The 19,475-nt window shown below is 38.4% G+C and overlaps 1 protein-coding gene across 1 annotated transcript in view; it reads right to left on the bottom strand.

Moving 5' to 3' along the window:
- Window positions 1-2,188: 2,188 nt before the first annotated feature.
- p3h2 (prolyl 3-hydroxylase 2) overlaps window positions 2,189-19,475 on the bottom strand; it is a 74,293-nt gene continuing 57,006 nt past the window's right edge. The window contains exons 4-15 of the mRNA XM_042516497.1: window positions 13,884-14,015; window positions 11,822-11,949; window positions 8,102-8,191; window positions 7,095-7,135; window positions 6,731-6,822; window positions 6,466-6,593; window positions 5,556-5,651; window positions 5,171-5,321; window positions 4,570-4,687; window positions 4,356-4,431; window positions 3,099-3,239; window positions 2,189-2,381 (exon numbers count right to left, since the gene is read on the bottom strand). Coding sequence (XP_042372431.1) covers window positions 2,289-2,381; window positions 3,099-3,239; window positions 4,356-4,431; window positions 4,570-4,687; window positions 5,171-5,321; window positions 5,556-5,651; window positions 6,466-6,593; window positions 6,731-6,822; window positions 7,095-7,135; window positions 8,102-8,191; window positions 11,822-11,949; window positions 13,884-14,015 — 1,286 coding nt within the window. The 3' untranslated portion in view covers window positions 2,189-2,288. The remainder of the gene's footprint in view (window positions 2,382-3,098; window positions 3,240-4,355; window positions 4,432-4,569; window positions 4,688-5,170; window positions 5,322-5,555; window positions 5,652-6,465; window positions 6,594-6,730; window positions 6,823-7,094; window positions 7,136-8,101; window positions 8,192-11,821; window positions 11,950-13,883; window positions 14,016-19,475) is intronic.

Here is a 19,475-nt window from a genome sequence, read left to right as displayed (position 1 = left end):
ATGATACTTAAGTCACGATACATTGTTATAATGATTGTACACATGTTGCAATATGCTGAGTATTGGAATAAAATGTATTGCGACATGTTGCAATTTATTACTTTTTTTTCAACTACAAATTCTGTCCCCAAGGGAAAACTTTGTCAGTCTTATTAGTTAACAGATATGTTAAGTTTTTAGGCTATTTATCTCATGTCAGTCATTTTTATTACAGCAAAATGTATTTAGTGGACTGAAAAGGCAACCAATTTTATTATTAAAGTAGGCTAAAAAAAAGTTGAATTTGTATTTGCATTAATAATTTAGAATTTAAAAAATCAATACTTAGCACTGGTGTAACAATATTGCCACACAAAAATATCGTGATACTATGCTGTGTCAATATTTTCCCTGACCTCAAGTAATTTATGAGTTTCTTTGGTAATGTATTCTAATTTGATACAAAAGAATGGAAATTGTTTAATTTCAAGGTTTGAAAAAAATAAAACAAAAATACACCATTAAATACAGATGTTGAATTTTATATTTTTAATTTATAGGCATGTCCACATACATTTTTTTTTTTTTGTGTGTGCTACAGCATTTCAGAATTAAATATCAGTGAAACAAAAGTGGCCAACCTCACAAAACGACAGGATTAAGTTTCTGGTTAGCAGTTTAAACCTATGTAGGAATTAAAAAAAAAAAGCTCTTTGTTTGTTGCTTTCCATTGGATTTACAGTGCACGACTCTGCCTATCATCTGAATCAACAACACAGATATAAAGACATAAAAGATAGTTACACATTATTTATTCCTTGAAACAGGAATGAATGAAGTCTTTTATGAAAAAAGTTCCTCATATTTAATGCCGACAGTTACGAAAGCAGCTGTCTATTATTATAAAACACATAAATAAAAGTAAAACATAAACACCATGTCCCTATGTCAGTGGACATGTAAACCAATATATTCTGCTCTGTGTGCCCAGAGAAAAGGGAGTGATTCATCAAACCAACAACAACAGGAAAAGTGGACAAAGTAGGAGACAGAGGACATTCTTAGTTTCAGACTTGACACACGGAGTGACAGAGTGCATGATCATTAAATATTCAGCATATTAGAACATATCTCTTTCTTAAACTCTTTGTAATGTGAAAATCAGGTACCGAAATTAGAAAAACAGTGCACTGTCTACATGAAAAACAGTTATTACTGGCACTGAGAAAAAAAACATTACTGACTGACATAATGTTAGTAAAAGCATATATAACAGTACCATTTGTAAATTATTTTTAACAAATGACCACTGAAATAGGTATATTTCAGGATAGGAAATAGGTATCTGTTAAAATATCTGCACATAGTGTTTGAATAAGACCCATTAAATATGTTGTCCAGAACAGGAAAAAAAAAAAAAAGTCAACTGCCGTTCTTCTCTTTGGCTTCTTCACAGTTCAGTGAGATTACAGATCAATTTTACGTAAAACAGTCTACTTTACCAGGTACAACAAAACAAAGTGAATTGGATTGTGTCTCTCTACTAGAATCTGTCACTGGAGGGAAAGACAAAGAACAAAAGATAAACTCAAGTACTCGTGTGTAAGGAAACATGGAAAAAATACAATTGACAACACAAAAATGACAATATTATTAATCTTGCACTTCAAACAGTACAAAAATAGAAAAGTTCTGATCCAAAGGTCGATTCAATAAATAGTTTAAAAATATAGGAGGATTTAAAGGAACAGTGTGTAAGATTTAGGGGTATTTAGTGGCATTTAGTGATGACTACAGATTACAGCCAGCTGAAATTTCTCTTGGTTAAAATTCCTTTAGCGTTCATTGTTCAAGAGGTTTTTACCAGGGGACAAAATTATCAGCAGAGGTGTCTTTCTCTCCAAACCAAATAGGCCAAATGTATTAAAACCACTAAAGCCACTGGATGAAGCAATTTCATGCTAAAAATCAGTGTTTTTCCCAAACTGTTTGGCATGTTGTCGATGTGTGCTCACCTTTATTCTCTGATAACCTAAGATCCAGGCATTTAGGAGGTTTTAACCAGGAGCCAAACTGTCTGCAGGGGTCTCTTCCTCTCCAAAACAAACGGACCTAGTGATTTAAACTGGTAAAAACACTGAATACAGCTCTTTCTAATGTAACAAAAACACGACAATTCTCATTGTCAGGTGATTATAAACTAAAGAAAATATACTTTTTATATTATATTGTATATCTGCCAATATATCACCCTAAATCCTACACACTGGACCTTTAATAGAAGGGGACGGGGTTGGGTGAAGCTGCTCCTACAGTTCATCTTTAGGGTTGATGTTGAGGCCTTGACCCCACACAGCCTGTGTGTCCAGCGCTTGGATCACCTCATCTGCCTGCAGTCTCTCCTAGGACACAAAAAGAAAAAAAAAGTGCATATTCATGTTAGAGAAAAACTTATGTTCAAGTTAACTAAAGCACAGGGATTGTCAAATAATTCATCAGAGGGGATTTCTCATAGAAAATCTACAAGATTTCCTGTGTTGGTCTGTCTTGCCTCCTAAACTGAGTTGGATTTGTCCAAAACTATAGTTTTCTTTGGCATCTGGATTACTAGAGTATACTTAACTTGAAAACAATTAGTGAATTTCAAGAGCACGTGATTAATACAGGAAAAGTGTGCTATTTTGGAGTGCACTAACAATGTAATTGATATACTTAATATATGTTATAGTGCTACTGAAATCATACTGAAAAACATCTTAGTGTATACTTGACTGTACTATTTCTAGACACCAGTAAGATGCACTTAAATATATTTATGCACATATTGTATTACTAATTCTTCACTTTTTACAAATATACTTTAATTCAACTTTGTTTACACTGAAAATATTTTTTAATCACAATTAAGGAGCACTTAAATACATTAGTCAAATAAACTGTACTTAATTTGTTTTAACACATTTTACTTTCATTATAAATATATTTATTCTATATTCTACTATAGCTTGTATAATAGTCATCTAAAATGTATTGAAATATACTTTAAGTGGAGAAAGTAAAACTAAATTGATTATTACCCCTATGGTGGTTACTGTTGTATAACTGAAACATTCGTTTACCAGTTCTCTGAAGAGCGGGTCCAGGGTGAACCACAGAGCGACGGCACATCTCTGCCCGCTGGTGACAGCCTTCACCCCGTGTGGATTCTCCCCTCCTGATGAGAAACCCACCATCCTGCCACACCTGGGCTTCACTGATGCCTGAAGAGGATGGAGACGGAGCAGGAACAGAGATGAGGAAAAAAAATCACCATTATCTGTTAGTAAGACCAACACTTCACAACTTTATTTTTTTCAGCCTGGTTATTAACGCTTTGAAACCTGGGAAAATTGGCTTGATTTCTTTCAAAAACATGGAGAAAGGGCTATGAGCAACTTAAGAAGAAACAACCAATTTAACAAAATGAGTTGTTTCAAAAAAGTACAAAATATATCTAAAATTTGGAAGAAAATAAAAGACAAAAAAAGAAAAGAAAATGACCTGAAAAAAGTGCTTTAAAGATAATAATTTTGTAAAAAAAAAAAAAATAAAAATAAAATAAATATATAATTCTGGTAATTATAAATATGTTTTTGGACATCTTTCTCTATTTCTTCTATCTTAAAAAAAGTTTTCAAAAGCTACAAATTTCTTGCAATGTGTGGAACAGTTCTTGCCAAGTTGCTCATTGCCTTTTTCCCAAAAAGAAAGCAAACCAATTTGCTCAGATTTTGAAGATTTACATACAAGAAAAGTGATATCGATCTAGGTTTCAAAGGGTTAAAGCAGGTATTTGTCCTGATGGAGGCTGCCAGAGTTTAATCCCAAGTAAGCATTACAGCCAACATGTTTAGTTTTTCAACTACAGTGTTTGTGGCCATAGTGAGTCGGATGAGATTACTATGAAATGATTTCTCCCTTCTCATATATACTTTTAAAACTCTTATAAGACCTCCTCTAGAAGAGTTTGTGTGGTTATTTCGGCCAGAGGAGGGGGTCCAAACAAAGAGACTGGCTAAATGTTGGGAGAATCCAAGTGTCTTTCTCCAGTCTTCAAAAGCAGACTAACATGCTGCAGATTTAGAAAGAATTCAGGCTGAAATAAAGTTATATTTTTCGGTTTCTCAACAGTGAGATCAATAACTTGGAGTTTACAATAAACCTTTGTACTAATTCCAGTTGCCTCAAATTTCAATAAGTAACTCATCATCAAGTAACAAATAACCAGCATTTATATAAAGTATGGCTGTCCCTTGTCGGTATCAAACCCATGACATGAGCATGATCACTGCTTTCCTGTGCAATGAAATAATTTTGAAGCAAATCTCACATCTTACCGTGACTGTTTTGGCATCCATTTCTGTGAATATGAACTCCCCCCCTTCAAAATCTCCATTTAGATATAACAGTGCACTGAAAATTAAAAGAAAAAAAGAAAGAAAAAATCAGTAAAGACTAAACATTAAATTAAAAGAGATTATAGAGACAATTATTTGTATTTCACTGTGTAATACAGAGAAGTGAGTTTTTGACACAGGAAGGACTACACACCTGTAGTCTCTGTATGTATACGCTGGAGGTTCTTTCCAGCACTCGTTGGCCTCGGGGTCCAGCAGACAGTTGTCAGCATGGATGGGATGGCTTAGGTCATTCCTGTGATCTTGCTGGCCTTTGAACGGACAACCAACAAACAAAAAGTATAAATAAATACATATCAATAAATCACTCATCTTTTGTGCTTTTCCAGGTTTTTCTTCTTGGGTCTTCTTCTTGAGGTTCTTTATGCTGACCGATCAGATTAGACTGAGCTTTATCGGGAGGGGTGGCTTAAAGGGATAGGCACTAAAACAGAGTATTTCATATAGAGTGTGAATACAGGTTTATTCAGACAGTGTGAGAAATATTAAGTGTTTTTTGAAAACTAAAGCACGTAAACATATTCTTGTAGAAACCCCAAATACAAGTATGAACCTGAAAACAAGCATATGATTGGACCTTTAAATCTACCGTTCCGGTGTTTTCTTTTCTTCACGACTGCCTTGACTGTTATTATCACAGTACTACAACTTAATCTTGTTCTTAAGAGCACCATTTCAAGACAAACTGTATGTGTTTCAGAGTCAAGTGAGAAATGTTTCTGTGTGTGAGCGACCTGTGATGGCTGTCCGGCACACCAAGTGTGTGTAGGAGAAGTGCAGGGTGGAGTTCAGCAGGAAGTAAGACTCCATAACCCGTCTTGCTCGCTCACTGATTTCGTAGAATAGGCGAGCGCTCCTCATCGGCACTCTGCCCTCATAGCCATACTGCAGGGAGGAAACACCAAAAGGAAGACTGTAACATGTAGAGTCAACAAATCAAGATGTGACACATTTTTTGGACGTAGTTTTAGATAAAGCTGCTGACGTGATGACAGCAATCCCCAAGTTTAAAGTTTGACATTAATTCATCTGTCCTCTTTTAATATTTTGCGTGTCCTTCACGATTAATCTTGTAGATGAAGGATGCAATCCTTTGTTTATGTTTAGTAATTAGTGTACCTGCAGGGTTTTGAGTACAGTGGCTCCTTCAAACTTCTCATTGGGAGTGTGCGGAGACATCCTCCCTCGGTAACCGTCTCCTGCCATGGTGACCGCCTGGAAGAAAAGAGAGGACAAAAAGTCTTAATCAAGTTTATTTTTTCTTTTTGTGGACAGCAGTTGATGTTACAGAACATACATCAAGACGGACACAGATTAATTTCCCCTGCTGTTCAGATTTTCCAAAATTTTGGAAAAATGTTGTATAATTTAGGAGAGATAAAATATGGGTTTGTATTCAAATATGTCAAAAGGAAGCTTGAGAAAACATTCAGAATAACAAAACATAATAGGGTAATTTATCCAACACCTCCACAAAAGGGTCTGTAAGGGTCTTACATATTTCATCCACTTGGTCCAGAGCCCAATGAACACATTTTTCTTAAGGTGAAGAGAATGTTTTTTTATAACATAAATATAATGTATTGTATCTATCCACTTGTCCTGTGAGGGGTTCAGGAAGTAGCCTGTGCCTTGTGAGGGCTCTTTGCAAGCAGATATCAAAATACTTAAAATATATTTATCAGGACGCTTTGCCTGAAAATCAGCAAGTCGTAAAAAAGTGTGAGAAATTGCAATGGCAGATCAGTATTAAGTATGTTTTTTACTGCTTTGTAAAATTCTGCCCAGAAAGGAGTGATCACTGGACACGCCAATGATTGGCTTCCTGAAATCCACATGGTTTCCAACATTTGGCGTTCCCTCCAGCAAAATGTGCTTTCTGCTTTGGTGTGATAAAAAAACCAATAAAACATTTCTACCCAAACTTGCACCACACATGTGCATTTTCATTGGAGTTAACACCCAGAATTAAGTTTTAAAGTTAACATTTTCAAATCTGCATTTTATAAATGTTGTGTAATGTCTTCACATGTGCCAGGTGCCTGAGGTCTGCACACTCCTCCTCAGATATAACATGATCCAGCAGCACTCGCTGGGTCCCGTTCAAGGCTGCAGAGTTCTGCACCAGCTGCACGCTGTCATACACCAAAGGGCCACCTACACAGATCAAAGAACAGTATTAAGGAGTGCAACATGTTATCTCAGCAATGCTGGTCAGAGAAGATTTAACTGAACACCACTGATTTTCTCTTTAACTCCTGTATCGCCTCATCTCTGGTTGCAGGGAGGTTTACCTTCTTTGAGTTGCTGTGGAGCAGCGACAGAGACGTTCTTCTTCTCTGAGATGGGAACATACTCCATCCAGCCATCTGTACCCGAGGGGATCCTGGAAGAACACGCAATAACGTTTGCAATCTGTCATTAGGGATCAAAATTATTATAACTAACTTTCTATAATTCTCTATGCTTGGCATCTGAGCGACTGTAACAAACCAGAATTTCCCCTCAGGGATCAATAAAGTATTTCTGATTCTGGTTGCTGATTAGACCTGCAAACCCTGATTTTATTGGCCAATTCGGGATGGCAGAAACACACATAATCAAAACCTAATGGTGGTGTACTCTTTGCTAGTTTTACAGATGCAGCGATCTCTTTACCTGTTTGAGTCCTCTCTTCCACCTGTGCTGCTCCAGTAATTCTACAACACATAGAAGGGAAAATCTGTAACCTGCACATTTTTTACTTTTAAAATCTCTGGTGCCAGAAAGTTAATAAACACATAAAGTGAACACCAGACCAGTTGGACTGATTTAAATGATGCTTTATGTGCTGATGCTGCGTTCAGGCATCAGGAAGACGGCAGACAGCAAACTCAATATCATTTTAGTGAATGACAGCAGGGCAGTAAAATTAGGTGAGGCCAGCAGAGAATGACAGCAACATTAATTGTAGATGGCACTGTTGTTGAAAGTTAAAATGTTAACTTTTTGCCATCCTTCACAACAGAGTTTACAACCAGATGTTGAGTAGCTTCTTTACACAAGGAGGAAACACAGTGAATTGTAACCATTACTGGACATTACTAGAAAAATAACAAACACACAAAAAAATAAAAGTTATTCTATTCCATTCTTTGCAAACAATTCAGCATTGCCATCACAACATATTGTCATGCATGTTTTGTTTCACTGTTTGTTTTTCCTGTGATATCCAGAATGTGCTGTCTGTCTGCAGTCTACCGTCGGCCTGATTCCATCTGGACACAGTCTAATTAATACCACATGTAATTTTATAAATGCTGTGTGGATAGAAATATGAAATATGACACACGTCTAAATGACCAGCAGGTGTCGTTGTTGGCTGAGAGGACAGCAGAGGATGGCAGCTGTGCCAGACACCTGTTCCCCTGCTCTGAGTCAGCCAGCAGCAGGCAGCAGGGGCACATTAATGTGTTTACACACCCAGCAGGAGATCTGCTCTGCATCACACAAATGTGGACTGGCTTACAGATAACTGCCTGTTGAATTACACAATCTCTTCTCATTTCTGAGTAAAACTGAGAATTAAAGGGCCAGTAAATTAATACTCATAATCTGTTTTGAGTTTGTAGTTATACATAAGTAATGAACAGGATTTGGGATAATGTTGTATTGTGTTAACTCACCCCTTCTGTAAATTCTGCATCCATGGTTTTGCTGCCGATCAAAAGGAGCTCGAGTTCCTGTTTGTGCCTCCTCATGTACCGTGCAGCTTCCTGCAAACACACAAAACATAGGTTTATGGTGATCAGTTTCCTGAGTCATTAAGGTAAATGTTAACACATGCTTCTGTCCGTGACAGATGTTGGTACGAGGAAAGTAACAACAGAAGCCCAATGTTTTTAAAGTAAATGTTGCACAGTTGTGCCGATGTTTTAGCTGAGAGAATCATCTTTTAAATCATTACATTGTTTGCATCCTCAAAGTAGAGACAAAAGTTTTAATATTCATCTCTTATGAATTAAAGCTAAGCACCTCAACTTTTCCAAACTCTTAAGTGTATTTTTGTCCTTGATCTTTTGCTTTACTCTCGAAATACCAGGATGAGTTTATCTTTCCCGAAGCTCTCCTCGCCTCAGTGCCAGGACTAATGGAGTGCGATGGCCTCTCTCTTTCTTTGTGTCCTCTCAGAGGGACTGTTTTACTACTTTTTCCTGCCTGGAATAAAAACTTGACTGGAAGCAAAAATGACATAAGCCTTGAGCCGCACAGTAACAACTGGTGCTGTTTTGACTGTGACAGAAAGAGAATGACAGAAAGTGTGTTTGCATCTTCAGGATTTTACAGGATTGACAGGCCATTGCTGGAATATGGTTATATTTAAGAAAAAATGCTAGTATGTATTCATTCCTACATAGACACATTAAATTGAAATTTCTGATTAAGTTTTCTTAAATACTAAGCGGGACATTTTACAGTGGAACATTTAGAGAGTGTCCTCACACAAAATAATGCCAGAGTCAATTGTACAAGCAGTTTACCGGGATTATAACCTATTTTTACATTTATGCAGTGACTTCTAGAGGCCTCAGTTATTGCGATGGGAGTAAAGCAATGAGGGTTATAAGAGAAGAAGTCGTGGTTTCAAATTACGTCACAATATTGGGGTACAACACATGCACAGTGAAACTTGATCTGCAGTTGCCGAAAGGCTCAGTCGCTGGCGCACTATCATAGAACAAATAAGTCTCTAATAAAAGACAATAAACAAATGCTTTCTGTATGCAATGCTCTATTGAATGTTGGCCAACATTAATGTTAGTTTATCTGAAAGTTTTATTGGGCTGAGCGCACCCACGAAGGCTAAAAATAGCTCACCCAAACAACATCTGAGGGGACATTTTCCCTTCTTTTTCTAGCACCATCTGCTGTAACCCTCCAATATCACAGCTAGAGTTACACTGTGCATGTGCCTTAACCACAGACATACAGTCTATGGTCATAACCGAAGCACCCATGGGTCCAAGAGCGTGACTGCCTCTTTCGGCTAGCCTTGGAGCAAAGGAAGAAATAACCAAGCAGTAGCCAAGAAGAACCCAAAAGTCAATGTTGAGTTATTTTAATTTATGTACTTACCTAATATCCTGTTGTCAAGTTATGATGTATGTAAGTATGTTACATAACAACATGTCATTACATACAAATGCAAGTTAGGTCATGTAACATACTTATTTTAACCAAAAACATAATTCTTTTCTAAACCTAACCGCATTTGTAGTGGCACTAATTAAAAAATGCTTCTGTGGCATGTAGAGCTGTATATTCTCAACCAGGGGCCTGAGGCTCAAGAAAAATAGAGAATAGTTTATTCTCTTTGTCTAATTCTCCATAGAAGTGAGGCCAGTGTTAACAAGAGTGATGAGAGGGACATCCTCCGAGTTATCTCTTCAACTGCCATTGACCTCTAAAGAATTCTGGTCTTAATTATATCTAACAACCACAATCTTTTAAGACGGAGGTTTCTGAAATGAAATCTTATTAAATGGGGGTCAGTGACCTAAAGTGTATGAATTCTGGGGTCCTTGACATGAAAAAGGTTGAGAACCAATGTAACAGTGGGTTGGAGGGCACAATTTGTCATACGTATTGTATCTTTAGCATTTTTGTACTTTGTTTTCTAATTCTAGTTGTTTATAGTGCATGTGACAGGAATAGTACAGTTAATTTGAGTGTAAATATGCTCTAACAGAGCATTGGGGGAGTGAGGCCATCATAATGAGTATTATGAAATTTGAGCATCCAGTAGCATTTTTCTTGCAGTGGTTTTTTAAAAAAAAGAGAAGCCCTCGCTTCCAGCACCCTTAATACAAACAGCCCCAAAATTGTTCCAAAAACTTCAGTGGGCACTCTGACATGACTTTTCCTCCTCCTCCACCGTTCCTAAAAGGCAGGACTCTTTGGCAGCGAGGCAGGTCGGGCCTGGCACCGAGATCTATGGCTCTGTAAATGAGCTCCCCGCGGCCGGAGGGAGAGAGGACACAGAGAGGAGAGGCGATCTGTGGGCCAACGACTGTGCTGAAAACTGACAGGACTGGAAAGAGTTGAGGGCTAGAAAAATGTAAGCTATGAGTAGAAAAACATAAGCATGAGCTGCAACACGTCGGCCTCTCTTTATCTCACACACACACATACACAATGTCAGCCACACACACTCACACATTCACACAGTCCTGCTGGGAGCCTTGCTCACTATAATGAGTACCAGGCTTTCTAGGAAAAAGGGGTTGTGTCACTGAGACTTAAACAAGGCGCTGCTTGACTTTTCAAAGCAGCCGATCAGAGTTTTAGGAAGAACAAATTCTTGATGCTGAAGTAGCTGATGGGTAGCCAGACTTAACAAATTCGATTTTCCTCTTGTGAGCAGACATTCAGCCTTTAATCATTCAGAGTTTTATAAACACCAGGGGGCAAGGAAATAATAAAGAGTACGCCCAGAGGGAGAAATATGTTGTCGTAAACACATTGACGTAGCAGAATTAGATTAGTACTTCCAGCTGGATGAAGAACATATACAAGCAAAAAGCAAACTTTGAGAGGCGAGAGCTGCCAAGCAGCGAGTAGCAAGTTCATCCAAGAAATACAGCAAACGGCCTGCTGCCTCCTGTCTCCTCCTTTCCCCTCAAATCCACGCTTTTCCTCTCAATCTCTTTCCATACGATCCAGAAGAATGTTATTGAACTTACTGGAGACTACACCATCCTTAATGATGTTTAAAGTTCTAACTTTCCCACCAGCTACACTTAGATCTTGTAGTTGTGGTCCCTAAAATCTGAAGCAGCTTTCCATATCACGTCTGCAGAAAAGTTAAATATTTAAAGTTTAGTCTAATTGTTTTAATCTGGAAATCTTTCATTTCAAACCAACTTTTAATATGTCTCACTTACATTTGTTCTTTTCAAATTCCTTCTAATAATTTCCGAGTGAGTTTGAAATTTGCCTTTGAGGTCTTCTACCATTCCTTAAGTGCGCCTTTCAGTCTAGCAGGAAGAATAAGTTTGCATGTCTCCATGGCATTTTTTTAAACCAGTTTTTTTTAAGAACTTAATTGTGTCTAGATAAGAATTTGCCTCGTTGCTGTGGTGAACTCATGGCTCATGGGGTTCGTTTGCTGGCCATCTTAAATTGATGAACTATATAAATACATTTTAGCCAGTCTCAGTCTAAGTTTCAGCCAGTCATTGCTGTTGATCCATTTATTCTTTCTTTCACACAATGATCCATTCATCCTTCAAAACAACCTCATGATAAGACTGCTCTCCTCAGTTAATCAAGTTCAGTTACCCTTCTATCTCTTTGCCTCCAAACCATCTATCCCTCCCCAACCCACGATAACAGTAGTTCCTGACCTCTCTTGGCTTGCCATCATGTCCCAGCACCTCTCTGTAGTAATCCACGTTTTCCGTCATGAACTCCTCTCCCTCATGGAATAACAGGTAGGTCAGAGCGCACTGCAGCGCCTCTTCCAGCCTGTGCACTGCAGAGAGAAACAGAGAAGTTAAAGTCATTTTCTTTGTGGTTTACATATGAACACAATTAAAGTTAACCTGTGGAGTTTTTGACCTATACAGTAGCAACACTATGGAGCTGTTTATTTATAGTTGCTGAGCTATCTACTGGATGGATTGCTTGACCAGCGTGTGCATGTGAAATGTGGAAATGTATCTGTCACGGCCGACATTCTCAAACCATTACTACATTGGAGCAAAAGCTGCACTCTGGTTGACATAGTGGAAAAAGTGCACACAAGCACGAGTGCGCGCACACACACATACACACACACACACACACACGGGTGATTCTGATGATTTTATCACTTGCGACAGCAAGGAAGCGAGGCAAACATACAGCAGGACCGCCTTGTACTGTTTTCTTGCTTTGAACACACTTTCACATCTTTCAAACACAGATCCAAAAACACACGCAAACTCATCTGTGACCACACACACACCTTCTGCTCTGCACTGCTGCTGCTAAGTGCACACACAAACACATTCTTTACTGGCTTGTAAAGGTGGAGGGTTAACCAAAGACTTCCTGTCTTGGCTGAAGCGAAGGCAGCGTTTCTGCTGCTGTCAGCTGAGGGTTCCCTGGTCAATAAGAGTCTGGAGAATTGAGCTCAGTCAAACAGAAAAACGTCATTGAGAATTTATTTAGGAAACTTAAGCAGCTAAAGCACAATCTGAGGCTGCTGAGTGATGGCAAACGTCCACCTCTAAAGAGTGTAAAACACAGCAGGTGGCAGTGCTGCTGGGTGTTTTAGCACTCAGATTACTGACTTGTGGCAACTAACTGCCACAGACTTCCAACTTTAACAGAAACAATGCCAGCACTTAAAAAAAAGAAGTAAAAATTGGGCTGCATTTAAATAAATAAAAATGACTGTAAATGTGTAAATCATACAATTTAAATCTCTCCTGGAAAAGGAGGATTCCCGGTAAATATGAAATCAATCGTTCTATACAGAGAGGAAGAATACAAATACAGTAGTGAATGGGTATTGCTGAAAAATGCTTGCAATCTTATTAATATTATAAAAGGGGTTTGATAGTGGGAAAAAGGTAAATATAACTTTAAATGTAACATTAATAACAAAAGTGGATTAAAGAAAGACAGTCAATTCACACGGGCTGTTAGCCCTTTCCACCTTTCCACCAGTAGAACAACTCACTGAGAGACTTTTTCTAAACTCAGGTAACAAAAGCTTTTCAAGTTTCGATTTACAAACAGACAAAAACACAGACTCACGCTGCACACACCCATCAACGGCTGCTGAAACTCAAAGCCTGCTCTCGGTGTGTTTGCACAGACCCAATGATCCACTTTGCTTTATTAGAGCCACATGCTTATGGGTCATTAAGTATAATCTGGTGATCTCACAACCACTCAGCACACTGTCTTTCCCAACTACGCTTTGTTGTTGTGCCAACACCCTTGTCTAGAGGAGTTTTTCACTACTTCAACAACAACAGAAGTCTTGGCCAATCTACTCACACACAAAACACACACACACACTCACACACACACAAAGAAACAAACACCTGAGAGCCTGACATCAGACTGGATATGCACACAAAAAAGTTGCCCAGACAGCCATACACCACATAATGTCATTAAAACTTGTGAAACAATGTGAAACTCTAAACAGGGTGCGGCCGACTGCTGATTGACTCGACCTGCTTGCAGTTATGTGTGGTCACCACGAGTTCTTATATGTACATGCATGTGACTTACGGGTATTATTCATAATTTTTGTTCATAATTACAGCAAACAGAATCAGATGGACGTCCTGTTAGGTAACATTTTTGTTCCCTATGCTGTGCAGTGTAGAAAAGACAGTCTATTAAAAAAAAAGTGGTTATGAATTAAATCTGTATTTCCACTGAAAGGTCTGAAGTTGAACAATTTACCTTGGAAGTAGGCAAACTGAAGATAGTCGTAGTGCAGAGGCAGGTAGTTCTCCATGGGGGAGAGGCGGCCTGGGCGGGTGGCGAGGTCACGAACACACTCGTGTTCACAGTGCAGCACCTGAGTGTAGTGATCTGCAAAAAAGGAGTCTCAGATCAGATTTCAGATTATCAGATGGACTTTGAAATAGTAAGGCGCTCCTTCATTGTGGCATTTGAATTATTTATTGTCGATGAGTTTTCCCTTAGGTGCTGGATACCGGTGTTCTCATCACCTATATAACTTATACGAAGACATTAAACATCAGTCTGGTAATCCCAGAATAGTCACTTATTTACACAGCCTTAAAAACCTGCCAATTCAATCCCCAGAATGCATAGGTAAAGTGTAGGTTACAATAGCCTGAATGCTGTTTAGACACTTTTTATCTGTGCTTGCAATACGGTCAAAAATTCAGAATATTGTCTAATTAGAACATTAACATTCATCATCATTTTTCCCCCCAATAAATGTTTTTTTGGGGGGGAGTTTTACCTTAGTCACTGTGAAGGTCCACGGACCGACGGATGCCATATGCTGTAAAGCCCTCTGAGGCAAATTTTGATTTGTGATAATGGGCTTTATAAATGAAATTGAATTGAACTGAATTATTGCCATGGCAGCTACAGCCATTATTTTTACAGTCTATGTTGTTAATATAAAACTGTATGCCTCCATGCACCAGTCAAGTTGCATTTAACAATTTCCATCTACATCTGTGAAAACATGGACACTTCACACACACTTTCCCCCCAGCAGGACAGAAAATCTATGAAATCAGCACAGATTTTTGGGTGGACATCAAAGTTTAGTGTCAACAATTCAGTATCTGACCAAATGTCTCCCCTTCTGTTCCTGACTCATGAAGCTGAGTAATGGCAAGAAAAGTGTTTTTGCAGAACATTATGACATAAAATAACAGAACTTCATCATTATCTCCTATTAGATATTAGTGTGAAATTTGAGTGTATAAATTCTTGAGTTATGGTCAAAAACAGGTTTTATGAGGTCATCATTACCTTGACCTTTGACCACCAAATTTTAATTAGTTCATTGCTAAATCCAAATGGACATTTGTGCCAAATTTGAAGAAATTCCCTCAAGGTATTCTAAGGACATCACTTTCACAAAAATGGGCTGGACCAAATGGGCCGGACCGCCAGATACCCCAAAAACGTAATGCCTCTGGCCTCGGCTGTTGCTGGACTGGAGGCATAAAAAATAACAAATTAAAAAGTGGCTCACATTTGCAGCTCACTTCTTTGAAACTGCATTTATACATGTCTGAAAATAACTAGTGTTTTATAATCAAAGGTCTTAAAAGTTTTACAGCAGTTCAAGATATGGTCTCTTTCATTTAATAACTGCATAATTGCATATATTGTATTTTATAATGAAAACAATAGTTTGAGCAGTTCAACATAGTTCAAACCTTATATGATTTTCATTAAACCAGAACAGTGGCCACCAGCTCCCAGTACATAGTGTTTACACCACAGTTACAGTTTGCTATATGTCTAACACCACTGGACCTATTGAGTCAGTTAAAAGAGTCTGTGTGGTCTGTTGCAAATTTAATGCACTGATGCAATATGGTCACCATTACATTACGGTCTCGTGCCCAAAGCCATCAACTCCGCTGACATCATTGGTGTGATATCAGCTTTAAGGACCACTTGAGAAAACAGCTGAAAATAATGAATTACTTGTCAGAATTACAGTCAATGTGATGGAAACTAACTGCAACAGCTCATCACACTGATTGCATGGAGTACAGACGGACCTGTTTGGCATTAAGGCATATGATCAAAGCTACATCAAATAGCCGAGAAAGTTTGTGCTATATAGGTCTCCACTGAGCACGAGAGCATAACATTACGTGTCTGAAAATATTGTATATAAAACAGATGTTGAAAATTACTCTTAAAGTGCATCAATGGTGTTTTTTGTTCCCTTTCGTCAAGATTTGGTGTAGTTCTGTTATGGGGGAAAAAACGTTGGAATGAGGACGACTTGATGAGCTGTATCAAATCAAATATGTCCAACATCATGTTTTTCTCTGTCGCTGTGAAGTAGATCAACTTAATGTTGTTCTCTTTTGAACAGTAAAGTGCTTTTCATCATGTCGTCTTCCCTGAAAGATCGGCAAATTCATCACCACCTGAGGAGCAACAGATTTTACAGGGCGCTACATATCATTTCCTTATGTCGAGCCCCAGGAGAAGAGCCAGCAGAGTGGATGATAGCATGCTTGTGTGTGTTTTGAGCATGAATATACAGTGAGGTCACTCGTGAGCAGCTGCAATGCTACTTTCCTCACCCTCACATAGCTGAGTTGCGGTTTGTTTCGATATCTGCAAGAGTCTCAGAGGAACAGAGATATGAAATGTTTCAGGCCAGAATAAAACAGGACTGTAAAGGTTTTCTTCTGAACACTAAACTGCTACACGAGGAAGCCATTCTGTAAAATACTTTCTCGTTTATTAAATTCACGTAACAGATTATTTTACTCTCAAAAATACATATGTACATCTTAACACAAATAAACATCATAATCACAGACTCTACTACAGTGGTGCTATGGAAAATAATCCCCTGATTGTAAGTAAAACAAAGCACGGCCAAAACTAATTAGTCATCTTTTCTGTGTTTATGCAACCCGGCCGAATGTATTTGAGACAAAGCACACTTGTCAGCAATTAAGCTGCGGCTACTGCACAAAACCCGCCTCAATTTCCACAGAGAAAGGCCTGACTCGTGTCATCAAAGGCACCACTGACCAGAGTAGATGTGTATGTATAACAGCGTAATGGCATAATTATGATCTGGCGCTTTGCTGTGGACACACACATCCCTCCACATCAAACATGCCCCATTCTCTGCAGGAAGACAGTAAAAAACTGACTTGGCTCCACACCAGGTTGTAAACAAGATAAAATAATAACAGTATGTAAAATGTGAGTTTAGCGCTCGTTATTCACGAAGGTCATTAAAACTTTACGACTAAAACTTGGGGATGAAATACCACTGAGGCTCCTCTCTTTAACTGCCAGTGTCATGAATGCCAGCTGCTGCTGGGATGAGCTGTAACTGTCTTACAGTGACCTCTGTCGTCAAACTGCTCTGTTGTGTTTGAGACGCAGAGAGCAGCAGAGAGAGGAAGAGAAAACAGAGCTATGGAGACTAGGAGAGGTGCAGTTTTCCCAAAAAATGATGAATATATTTCCCTCCGATGGGTTTTGAATTATTTCCCTAGGGTATTAAATTGCATATTACTCGAAATAAAAAAAAATAGATAAATAAAATAGGAAACAGTTGTCTACATTCTTTACGCATTCACACACACACACACACACACACACACACACACACACACACACACACACACACCACACACACACACACACACACACACACACAACTTTTACGAGCCAGATGATGCCTCCCTATGATATCGGTTCATGGCTATGTGTGGTATGATGTGGTAAAATGGTGCACTGTAACATCTGACAAGATGATCTTACTTATAATTATAATTTATATAATTATTATTAATTATCTTGGAAACCGATTGCCTTGAACAAGGATCATAAAATATAACTATTAATCTTGATTTATTTTTGCTTTATATCTATATGTTAAGTGTACTAAAAATTTAGCAGCATTACTCGATAATGTACAGCTGTTGCAACATAAAAATGACAACTGAAATGACCTTGTTCTTTTAAAGTGTTAGCAGCTTCAGTAAACTAAGTTAGTCTGATTTAACTTGATCATCACAAAGAGGAATTTTGCCAATGATGAAGTCAGGATATCTGCATGCTCCATTTTGTTAACATGTTTATGAAAATACGAATATGATCGACTAGTTTACAACCAGCAGAACACAGATACAGAGCAGCACAGTAAACGTGGTTTACTGAAGTTGCTAAAATTTGGAGGATTGATTTTTATTAAACTTGTCATATTTAATTTGCGACAACTTCACAAAAAGTGCCTCGCCCTTGGCTCTGGTACATATTTTTCCCAAACTAAGGTCCCTTGGTGGTCCACCAGAAGGGAGAGACTTCCCCTGTGTAACATTTGCAATGTGTAATAAATGAGTGAAAACATACAAGAAATTTCCATTAAGCAAAGATGCCAAGAAAAAGCCCTCAGGTGAAGACAGGAGGTCAAGTGAGGTTAAATTCAGACAAAAAAGAGGCAAAGGTTTGTCTTGTAGTGACTCAGTGTGGGTTTGGGTGTAATCGGGCTGCTATCCTGGCTTCGATTCAGGCCTTTTTCCAGGACTGTTGAAGATGGTAATAGAGCATGTCTACCAAATCCCAGGACTGAAACTGAACACAGCCCAGCTCAGAGAATATCACTCAACACATCGACTCTAAGCGAGGCTAAGGACGATTGTCCTTGAGTTATTCTATATGGTTATTTTTTAAATCATTTGGACAGCAACCACAGATTTCACTGTACTGGCTCTACTCGATTTGTACCTATGAATCTGCTCCGAAGCTTTTGCATAGAAATTTATTAACATCTTTCTAAAAAAAAGTTACATCTTACATCATTCTAAGTCTTTCTTGGCATTTTGGGCGTTTTTCCACAAAGACTGACAGTAACTAGTAGGCCACCACGATGCCCCGTGATTGAATATTTCTATTGCCACATCTTAATAAGAATACATAAAACACAACTCCCTTCTTAACGGCTGTCATCCCTCGTCTGCCCTTTGACCCAGTGCCAACTTCCATCCAGTGCCAAGCCACTGCCAGGGAGATTTGATCACCTAGTGAGCATGGAGGGTGTTGTTTGGCCTTGTCTAAGCATCCCCAGGCTCTGAGTACAACAAAGCCCGGCTCGGGCTCAGTGCCACGCTGCACAGTCAGACATGTTGGTAGAAAAGTCACGATAAGTTGAGAAAATTTTCCACCACTAAACAATCTAATTTCTTCGATCTAAGACTTTTGAGGACTTCTGGGACTTTCAGAGTCAACTGTAGACAGGATTTATTAAACTACTGTCAAGGGGCAGACAGTGTATCTAAAAATGAACACGGGAGTTTTTTAGAAGGCAAAGAACAGATTTCACTGCCCTGCATGGAGGTCATTATGTTACAATGTCATATTTACACTAAAACAACTTTGAAAACCCGAAGCCTGATGTCACCTTACTTTTCTCTCTGTATTTGCATGGGTTTTTAAATGAATGCCAGCAATCATATCAACATCTTTTTAATTTTAGCATGTTGTTGTAGATGTAACACACAAAGGGGGGTGTAAATATAATTAAACCACAAACCTAAAAAACAAAGACCTGGTCCTAATTAAAAACTACTAGCAGCTTGTAAAAAGTTCAGTATTTCTCTGATTTTGCTAATTTCAAAATCTGATTTTGCTAATTGCACCAACAAATCATATCCCACATCCATATTATGTCCATGTTAATGCTGGGATTTACAGAGACAGTTCCCCAAAATCAGAAATAAATATTTTACATCTTAACTGTAGTGCTGTTTAACTAGATTGTTTTGGTGTGAGTTGCAGAGTGTTGGAGATATC

Source organism: Plectropomus leopardus, chromosome 3 (genome assembly GCF_008729295.1).
Source record: "Plectropomus leopardus isolate mb chromosome 3, YSFRI_Pleo_2.0, whole genome shotgun sequence".
Lineage (NCBI taxonomy): Eukaryota > Metazoa > Chordata > Actinopteri > Perciformes > Serranidae > Plectropomus > Plectropomus leopardus.
The sequence above is the reverse complement of the archived record's forward strand: the minus strand, read 5'-3'. Positions and strand labels throughout refer to the sequence as shown.